We start from the raw sequence: 19,482 nt of genomic DNA, 5'->3' as shown, positions 1-19,482 counted from the left end.
TTTTCCGGTGCGCCCTTTGCCTCCAAGTTATTTTTTCAAAAACTTGAAAACTTTCAAAAGGCAACTATAAAACTAAAACTGATTACAATCATAAATTGACCTCCTGTCTAAAGTACATTTCCATGAACAGTTAAGAAAATTCATAGACGACGAAATTTTGATTAGCAGTTTCTACAAGCATTTTTTAAAACCTTGAGATAACATATTTTGTTTTGAAAATGGCTTTGAAAAAAGCAAAAAATTTTAAACATACTAAATATTTTTCGTCTGAAACTCTTCAGAGCATATAACGTTAGAATAAGGGTCCAAAAGAACAAGATGGATAATTCTATCCACAAATAGGTATGTATTCTCCATTTTGTTCTTTCCGACCCTTGTTCTTTCTTACGTTTTATACTACAAAAAGGTCCATACAAAAGAGCTTTTAGTATGTTTAATATTTTTGCTTTTTTCAAAGCCATTTTCAAATTTAGTAGCGCCAAAAAATTGTTCATATTTTTTTTATTGACAGCAGTAACTGTGGTAGCAGCCAGAAAACCTACTTTCACTTCCAACCCTCTTTAGCTTTTAATTTCTTCAAGCAAGTGCGCAATACTTGAATTAATTCAATATCTGTTGAGGGGGTAGTAGGGGTTTTCACTAGCTAACTAGCACACTGTTTGTGAAACCCACGACCTTGAATAACCATATTAGTTTTTTGACCTATGATTAATGCGAATTATTTCGAGTATCTGATATCGAATAACTGAGAGGGCTCGCACATTGGAAAAATTAATTGAGCTCTTTACCTTGTGCTTTTTCCAATCAAAATGGTTATAACTGGATAAAACTATCGATGTAGTGGCCATTGGGTATGGTAACGTTCCCATATTACGTAATCAAAGATGGGTTGGGGAGGGGGGTTTTCACAATCGGTAACAGTCATTATGGCTATTTCTTAAAACTTGTTAGAATAATTATATAAGGAGAAGGGGATTTTTCAAATAATACAGTTTTTGATGACGTAATATGTGCATATTCCTTGTGTTGTCTATCTTGAATGATAGTCCTTTTTCTTTAGGCCATAAACTATCCCTTAATAGTGAAAACTGCTCTAGGTATGATAGAGGAATACTTTCTAAACGTCCTGTTGTTGGCAAGCTATTTTACTTTGCAATTCAACTAAAATCTCCTATGCATCATGCTTTTTGTACGTTACAACCAGGAGTTTTGTACCCTAAAAAAAACTATGACTAATTGAAGCCAAAAATCTTGACCAATTTTTAAAAAACTCTATGCAAAATTTGTTGAAGATTGATGCCCTCATGTAAGAACCTTATGTGAACTTGATGGAAAGTTAAACCGGCTGTTTTGATAAAACTGGTTTTAAAGTTTTATCATTAAAGTATTCCAATCTTCCTTCAAACTTTTGTCCCAGAAAAGAGACTGTGTCTTTTCTTAAGAAATTATTTATACGTTTTACCATGTCTACGCACAGTTACCCATACCGAAGGAGCCATCAATCTGCAAAATAATCAATTTGCGCAAAATGGACGGCAGCAAGATCTGTTAAAATCCATTTGTCCAAGATATGTTGTCAGATATTTTTCGGACAAGTCTACATTTTTAAGCACATATTCAATACCTGATCATAAATCATATCATTTGTAAATGATTTGCAACTGTAGCGTGGAAGCAGGAACAACACAGTCATTAGGCTAGCAGGTGTTGAGGTACCTCTTTCCGTTTTTTCAAAGATATGCTGCAAAACTTTCAAAAATTTATGAGAATGAAGTGATGTATTTCGTCAATTTTTTGAAGATTTCGAGATCGAGTTTAATCGAAAAAGAATCTCGTCTCCTAGGCCAGAGCAGTTGCTTTCTTTGTAAAATCTTGGAAAAAAGTGTCTCGCTAGGTGAAAAATGGCTTTGGGCTCTGGTCCAACTTTCAATATCTATCATTTGGTATCATCATTCAGGAACGGTCTTAGGGACTGTGGGGCGCGGGGCCCTTGTTCTTTACAATTTGTTTCTTTTTTCTTAGATGTAGGGCCCCTTTTGGCTACCATAATCGTGGGGCCTGGAGCTATGGTCCGCCTGGACCCACCTTAAAACCGCCGCTGTCAACATTTGATACCTAAAATTGAGGGCAATACATCATTTGATACCTACCAATTTTATTAGCCGTGTAGACGTTTCAAATACGGTCAATTTGACTGAGAATCTTCTTCATGCCAATGCCAATTGTGAATACAAAACTTTGATTTTCGAAATGGGGCATGTTCTGACATTCTAAATAGGGTGATTTAAAAAAATTTCCGATGGCCAGCCCCCGACCCCCCATTTTGTTTCCTATGACAGTGTTTGCAACAAACTGATTCTCAGGTAAAGCAAAGTTTTTCCGAGCCCGTATTACAAGACCAAAAGTTATGCAACTTTAGCACCTATTGGCGCCCTTTTGGCTAATTTCCCGGTTGGTCAAATGGTTGCCAATCCGCCACTGTCAGTGGCCTCTACTCTTATGATTTAAACTTTAAAAACTTCGGTTACCCAGTTTGCTAGATTGTTATGCAAAATTCCCTGTCTAAAAGCGCTAAGGGTTACGACCACTTGATTTTTTCATCTCAGAGTTTTTAAAACATGTTCAAAATGTAGTTTTTCTTATACTTTATGTTTTTGGAGAAGGCTGTTGCCCGAATTTTGCCCGAATCTAGGGGGGCTGACAGTGATAATGGCTACGCATTTGATAGGTATGACAAGCCCTGGGGCAAGACAGCAGAAGAGACTTTCCTGTCAGCGATGCGAGCAGAAAAAAATTGCGACCACCCCCTTTGGTTTAGCGCATAACTTGGTTGTCAATGATATTGTTTTATTGTTTGTTGTCAATGTTTGTTGTTTAAGACTTCGAAAGAGAGGTTGATGTGAAAAGGAGGGTGAAATGATATCGAGAACTGAGTAGTGTTGCTAGTGACAACATACTAAACGATTTTGAAGCCAAGGTGGAAGAATTTATCTGAAAGAACAGGTTGAGTCGATCAAAATGGACGCAGAAGCACTACACCTTGAAGTAGACTATGTTGCCAGTAGTGGTGTCATTCTAAGTGTTGAACAGAAAGCAGCTTTACAGTCGTCTCTTATTATTTTAAAGACACAACAACAGCTTTTAAAAATTCAATTTTGGGGGAAAATTCTTGGAACAAAAACAGACTACTTTATTGTACAAGGAGTTGGAAATGACGAGCTTAAAGAACGAAAGACCCTTTACAGGTTAGCCAAGATTATTCGATCTACGCATCTTAAGGCTTGAAATCTAGAATTCAAATTGTTCATGTGACAAAATAATCATTTTCATACATCATTGGAAAATCGGGCAAGTATGATTTCTTATATCCGATTTTTCTGACAATCTTAGCTCAAAATATTGGGTGCATCCCTAGGTGTAAAGTGTGCAAGACCACAGAATCCGTATTGAAGTATGCAGTTAAAATTTTGATGATATTCATTCTTCAGTCTTAATATTGAATCTAGAATTTATTTGCCATTATAGTCATGATCATTTAGTCCCCCATTTTTTGAGCTGAAAACCAGGGGTCCCAGGGGGCTTGATTGCTGGAGCTCCAAGAAAATAACACAACATATGCAGGATGAAAAACTGGCCCCTGAAACAAAGTAAAAAGCAGCTTTAATGTTAAGTTTCAAAGCTTTATCAAAAAGAAAACTTTCAAAATTTCAGTACTGATTGCATAAAATGGGCTCAACTGCAGTTGCCTGAAGAGGAAACAAAAAGGAGATGCCTCCTAATCAAAGGAAGGTTTACAGGAGATCCATCACACGAGTATGAATATGTAGAGCGAAGTACAGAGGCTGATGATGGAGAGCAGGATGAAGAAGAAAATACAAATATGGTATGAGTTTCCTTTTAATGAAAATTTTTATTTGTCTACTGTTTAATGCATGATGCAATATAAGTGGTATTTACATACTCATCTCAAAGTTAACTTAGAACCATCCAGAGGTGGCGCCAGAAATCTTCCAAAAGAGGGGTTGGAGCTTCCGACAGGGGGGCTAAAATGACTAAAATAAGCAGTTTTCGTGCGTTTTTTGTCAAATTTGCTCCGACATTAACCTAAAATTTCCTCTGATGGAGGGGCTAGATGCTTCCGACAGAGGGGCTGTAGCCCCCTAGCCCTACCCTTGTGCCACCACTGGAACCATCTTGTTCTCTACACCAAAGCCTGATTATATTTAAAATATACCAGATGGTAAGATGATTTTTAGGTCCATAGTCAAATGGCAGAGTATTCAAGATGCACACAAAAGTTTGTTGTATGTAGAATTGCTGATAAACAGTTCAAAATTGCAATCAAACCTGGCAATTGCCTTATCATGACATAACATGAATGTTTACATGCAGCTAATTTTGTTGAAATAACTGCACATGCAGGATCTTCTTCAGAACTACCTGCAGTGTGGTCTATAACCATACTTTCCTAAGAGAGGATCCCAGTCACACAGCTGCAAGGGGTAAAATTCCGTGAGATTTTTGCTTTGGCAAGAGAGGACATTTCTGAAAAGTAGGCAACCTTAAACCAGTTTAAGTTCAAAGAATCCCATCATGTCTTGAAATATTCGATTTTGATGTGTGTAGCTGTGCCGTCACAGAATGTAGAGCTTTGGCATAGGGTGGATGCCTTTTTTTATCTATGACAAACATTGATGCCCCAAGAAGGCGATGTGCACTTGTATCCTTTTGTGCAAAGTTTGTATTTTTATGCAAAGTTTTTTCAGTCCATCGAAGGCACAAATTTCTATTAGTAAATTTAGTTAAAAATGAAAACTTTGCAATATTACGATTAGTCCAAACTGTCCAGTAAATTTTAACAAACACTTCTGCTCCTTGTTTACATTGATGAAGTTAATTTTTATGTCAATTTTGCTTCCTGCTTGCTGAAAGTTGCTATATCCTAGCTGTAAAAGTGGCTTTTGTATATTTGGCATCATCACCCTTAACCAAAGGAATATTGTGATTAATACAGAAGAAAGAGCCGTAATCATTTGTTTTCTTTCATACAACATACAAAAATGCAAAAGCTTTTCACAGTGGGCACAAACACAAAATTTGTTTGATTCCAGATTGGTTTTCCTATTGAACGCTAGTTGTTTCATCCAAACAACTTTCGCTCAACTGGCAGGTTGCCACATGAGATGTGCTGTATGACACAGCCATTTTGATATGTAGAAGTGAGGAATTTGTGTTTAATTTTAATCTCTAACTTAAATCTTATTTCGTTTTTTCTACAGGTTTTGATAAAGGAAGAGGATCGTTTAGCCACTGTCATAACAGCTATTGACCAGGAAGTTGCCATTGTACCAAGAGGAGCATATATCAGAGTCCCCACTGGTGAAGTTCGAAAAAACAGGATGTTTGAAGGCAAGTCAATATCTTATGTGAAAAGCTTGATTTAATGTGAGCCCTAGAAGTTTACAAAATTTCCTCTGTTTACCATGATTGTTATCCAAAGTCACTTCAGTATCATTCAAAGGAAACTTTATCATTGATAATATTGAAATAATTTTCATTAACACTAAGTTAGTCTTTTAAACCATTCTTTCACCATTCTAGGATTGTCACCTGCTGAAGCTGGAAGACTTTCATCGTATTTTCATTTCAGAGAACCAATATTTCTTCAAGAAAAATCATTGTTGCAAAAGGTAGACATTTTTCTTTCTTTCTTATTGCCTTTTTCAACCAAGGTCCCTCAAAATTTGAAATGTTTTTGACATACCTGTTCAACAAGAACATAAATTGTTATTTTTATTCTCATCGCAAAATGCAGTCTATTAAAACCAGTGAAACATTTTCAGTTACCAAGAATTTCCATCCCATGGTCTTGTATTTATTAGCCAGAATTTGAAAGCAGAGCTGTCTCTTTTTGGCCACCCTCTGCACGCTACTGGGTGATTCCACCAACCTATTGTTATTAGCAAAGGGTGTAAACCTAATGCCCTGTTTACACTACACAAACTAACCTGGGTTTGCCCCACATTGAAACTAACCCAGGTTAGATTTTTGTAGTATAAACACAAACTAACCCAGGTTTACCCCAGGTTAGTCAACCGATTTTGAAAGGTGGGTGCATCCTTGGTCGAACCTGGTTTAGTTTAGATAAAGTGTAGTGTAAACGCAAACCTGGGTGAGCCTGGGTTAGTTTCTTCATGAATCATGTGCAGCAACAGAAATGGTGCCAAATGCAAAACAAAGCAAAGTGGAATGGAAAGTTTTCTCATTTTATGAAGCCCATCGCATAGGCTTCATAAAATGAGAAAACTTTCCCATGCTTGGTATAATTGTTTTTAGAGTTGATTTATTGTATTCTGTAAAGTTCACAAACTATATACACATCAAAAACCCATTATTTTGTTTATCCTTGCCTTTTTTTGTGTTGCACATGCGTCATTATCAAACTAACCCAGGTTTGCCCTTGATTCTGTTTACACTACAGTATCAACAGTTTAAAGTGTAAATGCATCAGGGCTTGATCTGGATTTCTTTTAACCTAGGGCAAACCCAGGTTAGTTTGTGTAGTGTAAACAGGGCTTAAGATTTTTAGAGCATCTTTTCATTATATTTGCTTTTGTAGTTGTTGATTGATAGCTTTGGATCTAATGTGCTTGTGGGTTGCTCTCTTTCATACTTTGCACTTTGATAGCTTTAGATCTAATTTGCTCTCTTTCATACTTTCTATGCACTAAATTTCATTCTTTCTTGTTTGTACAGGCTGATCTTGATAAGGCCATTGACTTTCTGGATCCAATCGATGCTGACATTCCTCAAAATGGTTAGTTTTAACCTTTTTTGGTTAGAAATGTGCCTATTTATGTTCATTCAAAAGTACAAAGGTCTTGATGGAATTAATTTAGGCATCTGATGAGATCCTATTTTTCACTTAAAACTGGACCATTTGGGTTCAGGGAAATTGCTGCAAATTCTTCTAAACTGTCTTCTTTTCCTAATGTTGTTTGAATTTTGGTGCATAAAGTGGATCTTTGTCAGATGGAATTGTACAGAGGGGTAATACCAAGGTACTGCAAGGACCAGTCCCTCCCCCAAACAATTTCATGTGGTATGATATTGCCAACAAATAGGCCAAGATCCTTAAGGATCTTCAATACCAGAAGTTCATCCCTCCCCCATCAAAACATGTCTAGAGGTTGAATTCTGTCGAACTATCAGTCACCAAGGGGTGGGGAATTCTCTGCTGCTAATATGACACCAAGTAAGTTGTGTTCCCCATCAAAATTTTGCATGTATGCCTATATTTATGTGAATTGCATTTTGCCATGTTTACATGCAATCAGAGCATTCTTCCTTGTTTTGCAGGGTCGTGGAGTATTCAATTTGAGCGAGGTAGTGCAATTGTTGTTCTACGCAGCCTTCACTGGCTTGGCTTCACATTCTACCATGTTCCAGCTACCAGGAATTTCGGATACGTGTATGTTGGTACGGGAGAGAAAAACCTGGACCTTCCATTCATGCTTTGAGAAGCTTCTAATCCTAATTTCTTGTATATTATGTAAGATTGATACTCTTATTTTAACAGCTTTACTTAACTGACTTTTATTTTCTCTCCACGCATCTTCATAATTTCGTTAAAAGGAGATTAGCAAATTCGAAAATTGGGCTTGAAGGGCTTGAAGTAGAGAGTGAAGGCCGAAACAAATGATTCTTATTCTTTTGGTAAAAAATGAAGGACAAATTCAAAGAGCATCGTTTTCTGACAAAAATCGTACAAATTCCAAAACATTTTGAAGCTCTTAAAAATCATTCGGTTTACTAGTATTCGAAGTGTTGCCTTTTTTACTTCATGCTTGGGTTTTATTTCTACTTTAATTTCCTTGATATCACCCTATCCATGCACTCACCTATTCTTAAAAAAACTTTTTTGAAAGGATGGAAAGTCAAATAGCATTTACAAAACTGCTCCACAGCGTTAAACATAATAAGTTTTGTCAGATCGTATCCGCCACTCGTCAACTGAAAGGTCCCATTTTCCTGCTTATGTTCAAAGATTTTAGCTACTTGTTTACAATCGAGTAACACAATGAAAGACGACGAAAGGAACATCTACCGTCTTGTGTTGAATATCATTGAATATATTAATGTTTTTATAAATGTCGAATTCAGCCATTGATTCGTTAGAGGCACAGCAAAAATTGTCCACAGGTTCATGTTCATTCTTTTCTTTATTCATCCAACCCAAAAGTATCATTTCTTACAAAAGCTATCGATTAGAATATAATGGGATCAAAGATACATCTTTCTCGCGATACCTAAAGTTTTTCTTCAGAGATTTCAATTAAGGAAATTAGCGCATTTCTATCTATAATTTCTATCTTGATTACTTATAAAGGGCAACACATATGCAAGTTTTGCATACTTTTGCGAGAATTAACAAACTTGATTTTCAGATTATGATAACTAAAGACTTGTCAACCCAACATTTTCAAAATCTGGAGGTTAAGATTTTGTCTTAAGACAAGCAGGAAGATTTGGCCAGAAACACGGAGAATACGGGAAATTTCTGTATTATGCAATCAACATACCTGTATAAGGTTGTGCTGGGCAAACAGTTAACGACAAAATTTATAACGACAACATTTCTTCTTAATGAATTCTATTGTCAGTTAATTCTTAAGCACTAACAAAAAATTTTGTCTCGAAGAATGTCATTTCTATCATTTTTATTATAAGAATACCTCTGCTAAAAGAAAGTAGAGAAACAGGGAGAAAGTTTTGATAAAACCGGGAGTCTGGGGAAAGCACGCAAAACCAGGAGTCCCCGCAAAATCAAAAGATATGATAGGTTACGCACGCACACACAGTTTCGTAGAAGGCCCTGTGTATGAGAGTTGCATATCTTTCAAAATAGCTCCTTTGTTAGTTTCGCATTTTTTTTGCCCTGCTCATTTAATTTTATAATTTGGTTGTGTTATGTACAGGATTTTGTCTCTCTAGAATTTTGTAGAATTCTGTATAGAATTTATGTTTAGAATCATTCACTTGGTTTCCGAAAACATGTAACAGAAATTCACTGATGAACATTTTTTACCTCTCTTTGCACATCAAAACCACTTGTCCATAAGCTTTTTCCAATTCCTCTTCCTTCATCTCTCGTTTATATATGAATATAAACCTGGTTGATATTTAACTAACTCTTTAATATCTTTCGTCTACATTTCTAAATGAAGATCATATCAAACATGCCATTGTAATATGTAACTCGTGAGTCACGACCATTTAATGTTGATCATAAGGATGAAACCAACGGGGTTTTTCTTAGGCTGAGTGAAGATATCCATGTTTTTTTCCGAAATTGATTTGAAATTTAATTTGATCTATGAATAATTAGCCGTTGAGGGTTGTATAATTTGTTAAGTGATTATCTGCTTGATCTATAATTAGAGATAATGTTCGCTGCAATAGCACTCTTTTATCCTTCCACAAACACTTGCAGGGAGCAGTTGCAACAAAACTTAAATACTTAGTGAAAAAGGTAACGATATTAGCAAGAACGTATTTATTATTGTCGCATTAGAAAATCCATCTATTCTCTTTTTTGTACCAACAGGACAACGTGCAAAAAAACCATTCAATCATTCATTCATAAATATAGCCAGCAATACTTAGTAGACTCAAACATGTTAGAAATAATGTCTTTACTCCCTTCTAATTATTATATTTTGATGCAAGCAAATGTCATGCTGGTCATCTGCTAGAAGTTTATCAAAACTGATGTCAGTAGAATGTCAGTCAATCTCTTTTGCAACATGCTTTTAAAGACAGGGCTGTCACTAGCTATTGTGTTCAAAGGTGTCCCCAGGTCCCATTTGCCGAAAAAGTGGATAAGGCTTCCTTTACTCCCATATTGCAAACTTCCCCATTTTTGCAAATGAATTTCTGCATTGGAGTGTCGCATCCTCAATGCCCATAAAGTCACAGTAATGTTTACAGGTATACATCTCAGCAACTCTAGCTAAATCCTAACAAAAGCATTTGATTTTTCTCATTTTTTCAAAGTTCATCAGAGGACCATATGATTTGGCATCGGCCTGAACTTGCTTCCTCTGGTTTTTAAAACTCTGTCTTAAAATAAGTTTCCCTAAAATATTGTTAAAGCATCAAAAATGGACATGTTATAAAATGATCTAGAAAGAAGGCCTTGAAAAATTTTCTTGGGCCTTCTTCAACTGAAAATAAGATTCTGTTTGTCTAGATCAGCCCATGGTTTTCATTTGTGATATACGATCATTCAGTACCAAGATTTTTGTTAGATTTACTTTCAGTAAAGCTCGGAAAAATTAACCCAAACGAATATTTTGGAAACAAATTATTATTCTTCCGAAATTGTCAAACGCAAGAAAAAACACTAGACTTTTAAAAACATTGCTTATAAGCATTGAAATAGCAAAAAAATCCCTTGATATTTCAAAGATATCAGAGCATGAAGGCCTGCCTGAAGCGTAAAGAGAATCCCTATTATAGATCTTTTATCTACAACAATTGTTTACGCATTGCTTCATCTAAAACTTATTAATAATCATTTTCAACCTCTGGTTCTTCTTAATTTTTTCTAAATAAGAACCCCATCTCATTGTCACTTATTTTTCTCATTCAAACTCTAAAACTCAAGAAAAAGTTCCAGACTGATCCTTACATCGAATGTTTTCTATTTCTTTCAACTATCTTCTTCCAATCGTACTAAGATTTCCAAGTTCGGTATTTGGAACTCTGGACGTAACCAACAGATTTGCTTCAATGGGCTAAAAAAATAACATGGTGACAAGATTTCCCTTTTAATTGTATCCAATCATAGCAGCTGTCAATTTCATTTTTAGGTTTGTCTGCCCACCGTGAAAACATAACCGAATTTTTTTCAACTGAAACCAAAATTAATTCACCGAAACTTTTGGTACCGAATTTTGGCACTAGTAGTAGCCGTAATGGTGCCTGCACGAAAGGAAGCGGTCAGCTTTTCGAAAGGAAGTACGTAAATCTTTCTTTTTTAAATCTTTATAGTTTTTCTTAGGAATATTCTAGATAGTTTGCCAATATCAGTCAATATAAGTTTATAATATTATTTTTATCGGTACTGTTTTGGGATAAAAACAATAAATTTTTTGGACTGTTTGGCTACTTCATCATATCAGTCAATAAAAAGTGCATAAAGGATCATTAAATGAACAAAGAATGCATGTTTGGAAATTAAAGTGTGAAAAGAATTACGCATGAGTCAAAGCAGTGCTGAGGTTTTAAGCCCTGAACAAAACTGCGAAGGAGCCAAAGAGCCACAACAGCAACACCATATATTTGTTATGGTTGATGAAGGAATCGAAAAGTAGAACGATGTTTCGAGGATTGGTTTGTTATGAAAGTGAAGATGAAATGCAAGATGACAAGGCTACTAAATGTACTGACTTGAGTGATGATTCTACGGAGGAAAATGGGAAAGAATGTGGTTGTGAACTGAAGAAAGAAACTGAAAGAAACGGAGAAACTGCGAAACAAAATGACTGTCTTGAAGAAAAGAAAAGCAGACATGATTTAGGTTTACAAGATAAAAAACAAAAACGCTTGGAAAGTTTCAAAGAGCGACTGCAGAAATTGAAAAACAAACACCCTAGTGTTAATAGTAACAGTGTTAGCATTGCATCAAGACACGATGTTGCCATAAAAATTGAGAGACCAAGAGACTACTGCTCAATGAAAAAAAAAATTTCTTTGAGCTATTCACCCATTTTTACAAAGAGTGCAAAAAATTATGAACTTGGGAAAATAGGTGGAGCCTCTAAAAGCAAGCAATCTGAGGAGAAGTCGAAAAATGTTGATCCAATTGGCAAGATTGTGAAAGATGTTTATACAAAGCAAAAGGTGAGGAAATGTGATTTTGATGTTATACCACAACTGCAGTGTCAAGATTTCCAAATATGTGAGCAATATGATCCACACGGAGCCAAAAAGAGCAAGATTGAAAAGGAATTAGATGAAGCAATCAAGCAAAATGACCTCGAGCTTGCAGAGAAAATTAGTGATGAAATCTCAGAAAGAAACATGGCCAAAAATATTTCCCAATCGTTTAAAGCAAATGAATTTTTGGAACAAAAGAAGTTTGCAAAAGAAAAACAAGATAGGAAAAGAAAGAAGCTAAAATGGATGTTTGATCACAAAGAAAGATGGGAATTGAAAGGAAATATGTGAATTGATTTAGTGTATATGCTTATAATATTTGTTTTCAATTTTTTCTTGTACAGAGTTATTTTGAATGCACATTGAATATCAGCAAAGCTGTTTATTTATCATTAAACAGGCAGAAGAGCTTATCTGTGTATGAATTTTCATAGTTAAACCTGGCTACAGCTTATTTCCATTTGGCTCAAAGCCAAATCTTTTTTCAACTTTGAAACTGAAATAGTCTCTTCTTCACATGCTTGTCCCTTCACAGGGTTTTAATCTGTGTAAAGTTTAGAAATTTTGGAGGGGTACTCAGTAATTATCTTTTAATGGCAAAAAGGATGTATTTCACTCTTTAGGGGAATGTTAATGATATGAATAATTTTATTGATATCATTTGCATACAGATTTTAGTGGCAAGGACTGGGGCCCACACATTTCAAGTGACTGGAAAATGATAGAGATTTTAAAAATTCAGCTTTTAACTTCAAGATAAAGACAATATGAAAGTAAGATAAATAAAGTAGAATTTTACATTCGATAAAATTTTTCGTGAAAATTTCCAATTTTATCATCCTTTTTGAAATTCTTCGACATTTTAGGAAATTTATATCTTTAACACTTGCGTGAAAAATAAAAGATCGCTCTCCCCCGGATTTCTCTGGCGGTAGGGCCTCGGGAATGCACTGTGGCTTGAAGGCAACCAAAACACACTGATCAGTGCCAAAACATTTGTGTTGCTGCTGCGATAGATGGTGACCTCGTTTCCGAGTCATTTTACGTCATTTGTAGCGGGAAGAAAGAAAGTGAATGTTCTGAAGGGGAAGCGCAAGTGAAGATTTAGGACCGTAAATGTTTCATGTTTTGTTGCATGTTTAGCCAATAGAGTACATTTAGATCTATGTTGATTTATCGACTACATATTTAAATGGCAGAGGCAGAAAAGCCCGCCACGACAATGGAAGAGAAGGTCGAGAAAGCGTTAGGCCTAAAAAGTGAAGGCAACGAACACTTCAAGAACAAAGACTATAAATCCGCCATTAGGAAATACCACAACGCACTACTTTATGTTAAAGGACTTTTAGATCGTGCAAAGACTTACCAATCATTAGGAACCGCTTTGCCCGAAGTAACGATGCAAAGTCCCCCAAGTGACGAGCTTGAAGAGAGGATAAAGGATCTGCAGTTAACGTGTTACAACAATTTGGCAGGCAAGAAACCAATTTTACCAATTAGCTTCTCAAGACAAATTTAGAAAAATTAATTTTTTTATGGTTTTCGACATACACTTCTTCAAAATATTAGTCAATGTTTAAATGTTTTACCATGACCATGTTTGATTAAAAAGTTAACCAAAATTCTTTCTTCACAAGCTACAGGCCCACATCAGCTAATGTCCACCCATTTAATGTCACTTTTTACATGCATTCACACTATACTTTACAGTCAGGAAAAAGAAGACCAAAATATGCAAAATTTACTTCTCAATTTAGCTCGTTTTACTAGCAGTCAAAGTTTGATTCTGTCAAAGCTTTTCACTTGAAATATTGTGTCAATTATAATCAGAGTCTAAGCTGCAGAAACCTAACCCAAATTAAAATATCTTAATTATGTCTTGTGAAATTACCATGCTCTTAATTAGTTTTAGGGAAGAGCTCAATTTTGTAATAAGGAAGACTTTGAAGGACCAACTTTTGCCAAAACTTGATGACAATTTCATCCCCTCACTCAGTCTTTTGGTAGTTCACTTCAATCTAGCCCTTTGGTAGTTCTGAACAAATTTCCTTCTTATCATAACTGTCATACTTCTGTAAATCTCAGTTGTCCATACAAAGGGAATATTCCAAAAAGGCATAGAGTCACGTTGCCCATTATGGAACAATTCAATTTTTTCATGAATTCTTACTGTGCAATGATAAAAATAAATATGAAGGAGTTTAGGTTTGTTTATCTTCAAAAAACTGGGGGATAACTTTTTTTTCTTTACTCTGAATTTAAAAACAAATGGCTCACATAAGTCTGATTTGATACTGAAGAATGATAAAGGTAGCAGGAAAGAAGACAGATAATAATTCCTGGTTTTTCTCCATTGTGCGCTTTTCAGCATGCCTAAATTTGAGTCATTCCATAAGGGGTGATGGCCTAAGTTTTTCACGATGAAAAGTAGCCTGTAGTAATGTTGCTAGTGCAGAAAGAGAGAAAAGCCGATAAGACTGTCTTTACACAAGCATGTAGGTTATACAGCAAAGAATGTGCTTGCAGTACTTTTATTTTATTAGGAAGTATCAAAAAGCTGAGGAAACAATTTTTGCTGAAATCGTTCCATAAGGGGCAACGTGACTCTAGTTTAGTCTAGACCAACCAAGGTACAAACAGCTCATGATCCAATCCAATCAAATCATTAAGCAACTGAGTTCATGCCAGCATTTCATCAGTTATTTTCACTACCTTGCATGCAACAACATTATGTATATTATATATATTTGCTTGTGCTACAATAATTGTTGATTATTAATATTTTAATTATTATTGAAAAGGTATTATCTTACCTGCTTCATTATCAAAATGATATCTGGTTAACAAGACAATGCTCTGGATTGATTTACTGAGTATTTGTATGATAAAAGTTTTTATTTTTATACCTAGCTTGTCTTCTTAAAACTGAAAAATATGACCGCGTTTTGGATTACTCGAACAAGGTAAAGCAACAGTTATTAAGTATTCACCTGATTAAGCATCAATGCATTCATTAAAGTGCAAACAACGTCTCCTAGAATGTTGAGATTTTTCAATTACCTAACAGTGATGATGTAAGAGTTTACAATTACGTTGTTAAAAGTTTACCTACTGGTGGTGTGGATGAGTGTTAAAAGCATAGGGCTCATGATCTGAATTGCAAATGGCTTTGTGTCTCTTTTGGGTCACTTCCACAAGCTCCAGCCAACTCGGTTGGCCAGTCTTTTGAGGTCTGTATATGAGCACCTAAGTAGGGGCATCAGGACTGGGGATAGATGGTTGTCACAATCCTCAATAGTTGCTTGAAAAAAATTTTAATCAAGGTCTTTTCTGCAGAAAGAACATTTTCGGGATATTAGAGATCTCCACATCTTAAAATCAATAAAGAATAAGGCAATGGTAGTTGCCCTGTTGGTTATTCTCTTGATTATATTCCCTTTAAGGTAGACAAGAATAGGCCTTAATAATTTCAAGATTTCTTGTTGGTACTCAATCTTAAAAACCATGCCCTCTTTATGTAGTCCTTCTAGAATCTTTAGGCACAAGCCTCAATTGCTTGATTTCTTCATCATTTGCCTGCTTGCTTGTTTGCTTCCATGCTGGCTCATACCAGAAATATTGAACCATAAACTTGATATTAGAACCAATGATTATGCAATTTTTACTTCCCTAGCTAACCCAAAATTTTTAATGTAATATATATTTTTGGTTTAGGGTAATGGCTGTGACATCAAAGTTTACAATTTTGACACATTTTATTGCAACCCTAAGATCTAAGATGCTTTTTAGAAAGCTGAGACAGGGAGAATCAGCTTGAAATATTAGACGAAAAATAGAGTGAGAGTATCTAATTTTTTGAATGATGATTTAATCTATATATGTTTGTTGCTTAAAAAATTTTAAAATCTTTTTCGAGCTTTTTATCCAAAGCTCCATTGTCCCATATACTATGATACATTTGTACCATGTCTTTGCAAGGCAAAAAACCTCTCAGACTCTCTCACAATGTCTCTCACAATAATGTGGCTCTTTCAACGAGACACAGATTTTATCCACAAATTTTCATATTAATATGTTAATGACATTGACTATTGGTCTATTTGTTCTGTTCTTTTTTCATTTTATGGTTTCCATCTTTCCCTATTGTCTTAAAATCATGGTATTGACATTATTTGAAAGGCACTTGGTATCGAATCAAAGAATACAAAAGCATTGTTTAGGAGAGGGACAGCTTATTACCATCTCAAGAACTTCCATGATGCTGAGAAAGATTTTACATACATCCTGGAGCTTAGTCCAAAAGGTACACATTCATTTATTGATCGTAAAATTGATAATCATATTTGGAAGATGTTGAAAAATGTTTTACCTTAATTTTTACATCTATGCAAGCATGGGAAATTTATATTGCCTCAGAAATACTGTCTTGTATTGATTGTGGTATAAAATAGCCAAGCATAGCTATCAAAAGCCAACTATTTATAAAAGCCAGCAATGGGAACGGCTCAAGAATAACGGAAACTGAATGATCAGAAAGCTGAGACATACGAAAACGGAGTAGTGGAAACAAGGATTCAAGTAGTGGAAACAAGGATTCAATGTCAAACTTCCATTTCTGAAAAAATATATTGATGATAGATTGTACTGTCAATTTTAAAGCTGTTTTTGAAATTTCAATGAAACCTTCATAATTGAACCTGCTAACAATACACACTTCAAACCCAACATTCCTTATCTTAACAAGACAACTTTTGACAAGCTAATAAATATGACCATCCAAGAAAATATTTGTTTTTTTCTACTAGACACAACATATTAAGCATATTCACAATAAAACTAGCAACAAATTTTTCATTTCAAAAGAACAGCAAATTATGGGCAAAGATATATAATATGGATAAAGAATGATTAGCATTCAGCAGGTACAGAATGCTATAAGGGCTGAAAAAGCTCAGGAAAAATACTTTTGGAAGTGCTTTGTGCAAGTGCTGGCTATAGTTGGTGCCGCAAGGAAATTCTGGAATTAGCCATGTGAAAGCTAATACCTTCCTGAAACATAACAGCAACTTGGGTACAAACAGGTGTCTGCTGTGTATATGAAACTGTAAAATCAGGTTTTTCTATGGATTAGTTAAGTTTTTACAAGACATAAAGTTTGGATTGCAAGTATAAAAGGCAGTAGAATCTTTTATGTCGAGTTATCTCTAATATTCAAGCAAATCTTGTATCAATTTTTAAAAATTTGGACTTTTTATTAATTTCCTCAAAATTTTTTTCTATAGAGACATCTGTTCAGAAGTATTTGAAGGAGATAGAACTTCAGAAAAGGAATTCATTGGAAAAACAAAAGCAGATGTACAGCAAAATGTTTTGATGTTTTTCTTGCAGAAATTCAATGTGGTCATGTATAAGAGACGATTGTATATCAATTTTATAAGATCAAACCAATTTTTGTTGGAATCAAAAAACGCATTCATTTACTAAGATATACTAGTTTCCATTTAGCTGCAAGCAGCTATTGAACTTGTTTCATTTAAATATTTACAATGACAAATTGTTTTTTTTTTGTAATTTTAACATGGTTTTCATGATCGACTCTTGTGAAGATCTTTGACAAAAGTTTCTGTTCAAATATGGTTTTAGCACCATCTTCAAAATGGTGGATTGTTTATTTCAAATACCAGTAACGTCCTTGTAAAGTTTGTCTATGAACACAGCCAAACAAAGCACAATTGGTTATGGAGGATTTTATGGGTAAATGTCTCACCTCTTTCTCCTAAGCTAAGCACATAAGCATATCAGTGTGTCTAGGTCATCAAGTAAATCAAGGATGTAATGTTTTTCTAATTCAAGGTATTGGCCATACATTAAGGTATCAGGCATGGATCCTGTGACAGGGTAGTTCAGTTCAGTTCATTCGATTTTAAAATATAAAAAAATTATATCTTAAAATGAATGACAATTCTGAATCCAGGAACTTTATAATCTGCTGGCAGCGTACATGTTCATAGGTGTAGTAGACATAGAAGCTAGGAAGGCTGCGGACCTGCCCCCTACATCATGATGAATTTATCGCACTTCAGGCTATATTTGAACAGGATCCATACAAAACCACCCTAAATGTTAGCATCCGCTACACCAATGCATATATTAAGTAATTTACCACCTTTATCTCCCTTAAATAGTTTCTTGTCAGAAGTTGTATTTCTTGTCTAGAGTTTCTTTTTTCCACTCCCATAACTGTCAACAGGGAAACATTAATCTTTTAGGTTTATTCTTTGCACACTGTTACTGAAGATTAGCTTTCATTTGTCTTGAGCATTATTCGTAACTAATTATTATTTTAAAGATATGTCACTTCATATGCATTGAAGAAGGAATATTCTACTAGAAAATATTTTAATTTCGCCTGAGGACGTATAAAACTGCAAAAACCTCTGCCAAAACATTGAAGTATGTGATGCCAACCTGCCATCGATTTTTTGCTTAACTGTAACAATGACAGGTATTTTAACGTGTATGGAGTTAAGGATATGGCGATGACATTCATTGACGTAACAATTGCTTTTGAGAGTATTGTTGATAAAGTTTTACATCTTAATAAGTATGGAATCGTCAGTCTTGAACGATTGATCGATCGTCAGTCTTGAACATAACATACATTTTTGGTTTGCATTAACTCTGCAGAATTGCATTATGTTATTCACATGTGATGCAATTGGCAACAAATCAGAATAACATCATCCAATTCCGGCGAAGAAATGGTGAAGTTAGATGACATCAACAATGGAGTGCGACAAGGCTCTAGTCTGAGTCCTCTCATATTTTTTGTCTGTGTTTATGAAAAATGAAAATCGCGTTACCATGTGTGGCAACAGTTTCAAGAAAATAAGAAGTCTTGAAATGTCATTATCACTCGAGCATCTGATGTAATTTATCTACCGAGAGTTCAAAAGATTTCCGACATATGATACCCCTTCATTTGCTATTTTCTTCTAAGAAATCAAAATCACTGGGAAAACTAGGTATTTAAGACTCTAACTGGCGCAAAATCTCCCTTGGAACGGTTATACTATATTTTTGTGTGCTAAGGTTTCCCGAACTTTATGATTTTCAATGTATACTAAGAAATTGATACCCCTAGAATAGAGTTGAAGTAGAGATATGTTTTTGCTTGTGCAAAATAACATATCATATCTATAAGTTTTTAATCACTTTGTCATTATTCCGGGCAGTTAAAAATACATTTCTAGTATCAACATCTAAGCTTGATTTCTGAAACCAAATCATAATATAGCGAAAATGTAAAAGATGTTGTAAATAACACAAGTTACGGAACAACAGCATTTTTATCCATTCTAGTTGAAAGGAGAATCTGGAAATTCGCACCGCATCACCTGGACTAAAAGCGTTTTTTCTAAATGGCGATTCTAACGCCTACAATCCTTGACAGAAGTTCTTGGTCGATGCAAGATTTCGGTAAAATAAAATTTTCCGGCCGTAAGATACATAAATACCACCACTCTCCCTCTCCCCCAA

At 35.0% G+C, this 19,482-nt stretch overlaps 3 protein-coding genes across 3 annotated transcripts; all 3 read left to right on the top strand.

Annotated features, from left to right (window-relative positions):
* Nucleotides 1-2,932: 2,932 nt before the first annotated feature.
* LOC135684646 (radial spoke head protein 9 homolog) lies at nt 2,933-7,589 on the top strand. The gene is made up of 6 exons (XM_065200285.2): nt 2,933-3,245; nt 3,712-3,883; nt 5,280-5,409; nt 5,602-5,690; nt 6,757-6,817; nt 7,360-7,589. Exons 1-6 carry the CDS (start codon nt 3,019-3,021, stop codon nt 7,518-7,520), a joined length of 840 nt encoding a protein of 279 aa, XP_065056357.1. The 5' UTR covers nt 2,933-3,018; the 3' UTR covers nt 7,521-7,589.
* Nucleotides 7,590-11,245: 3,656 nt separating this feature from the next.
* Nucleotides 11,246-12,818, top strand: LOC135684637 (uncharacterized). Its single transcript, XM_065200272.2, has one exon. It carries the CDS (start codon nt 11,359-11,361, stop codon nt 12,232-12,234), a length of 876 nt encoding a protein of 291 aa, XP_065056344.2. The 5' UTR covers nt 11,246-11,358; the 3' UTR covers nt 12,235-12,818.
* A 72-nt stretch (nt 12,819-12,890) lies between these two features.
* On the top strand, nt 12,891-17,837 carry LOC135684657 (tetratricopeptide repeat protein 9C). Its single transcript, XM_065200296.2, has 4 exons — nt 12,891-13,418; nt 14,854-14,906; nt 16,123-16,246; nt 17,226-17,837. The coding sequence occupies exons 1-4, from the start codon at nt 13,136-13,138 to the stop codon at nt 17,315-17,317; spliced, it is 552 nt and encodes a 183-aa protein (XP_065056368.2). The 5' UTR covers nt 12,891-13,135; the 3' UTR covers nt 17,318-17,837.
* Nucleotides 17,838-19,482: the final 1,645 nt, after the last annotated feature.

Source organism: Rhopilema esculentum, chromosome 10 (assembly GCF_057945365.1).
Source record: "Rhopilema esculentum isolate cy_ngs chromosome 10, ASM5794536v1, whole genome shotgun sequence".
Taxonomy (NCBI): Eukaryota; Metazoa; Cnidaria; class Scyphozoa; order Rhizostomeae; family Rhizostomatidae; genus Rhopilema; species Rhopilema esculentum.
The sequence above is the reverse complement of the archived record's forward strand: the minus strand, read 5'-3'. Positions and strand labels throughout refer to the sequence as shown.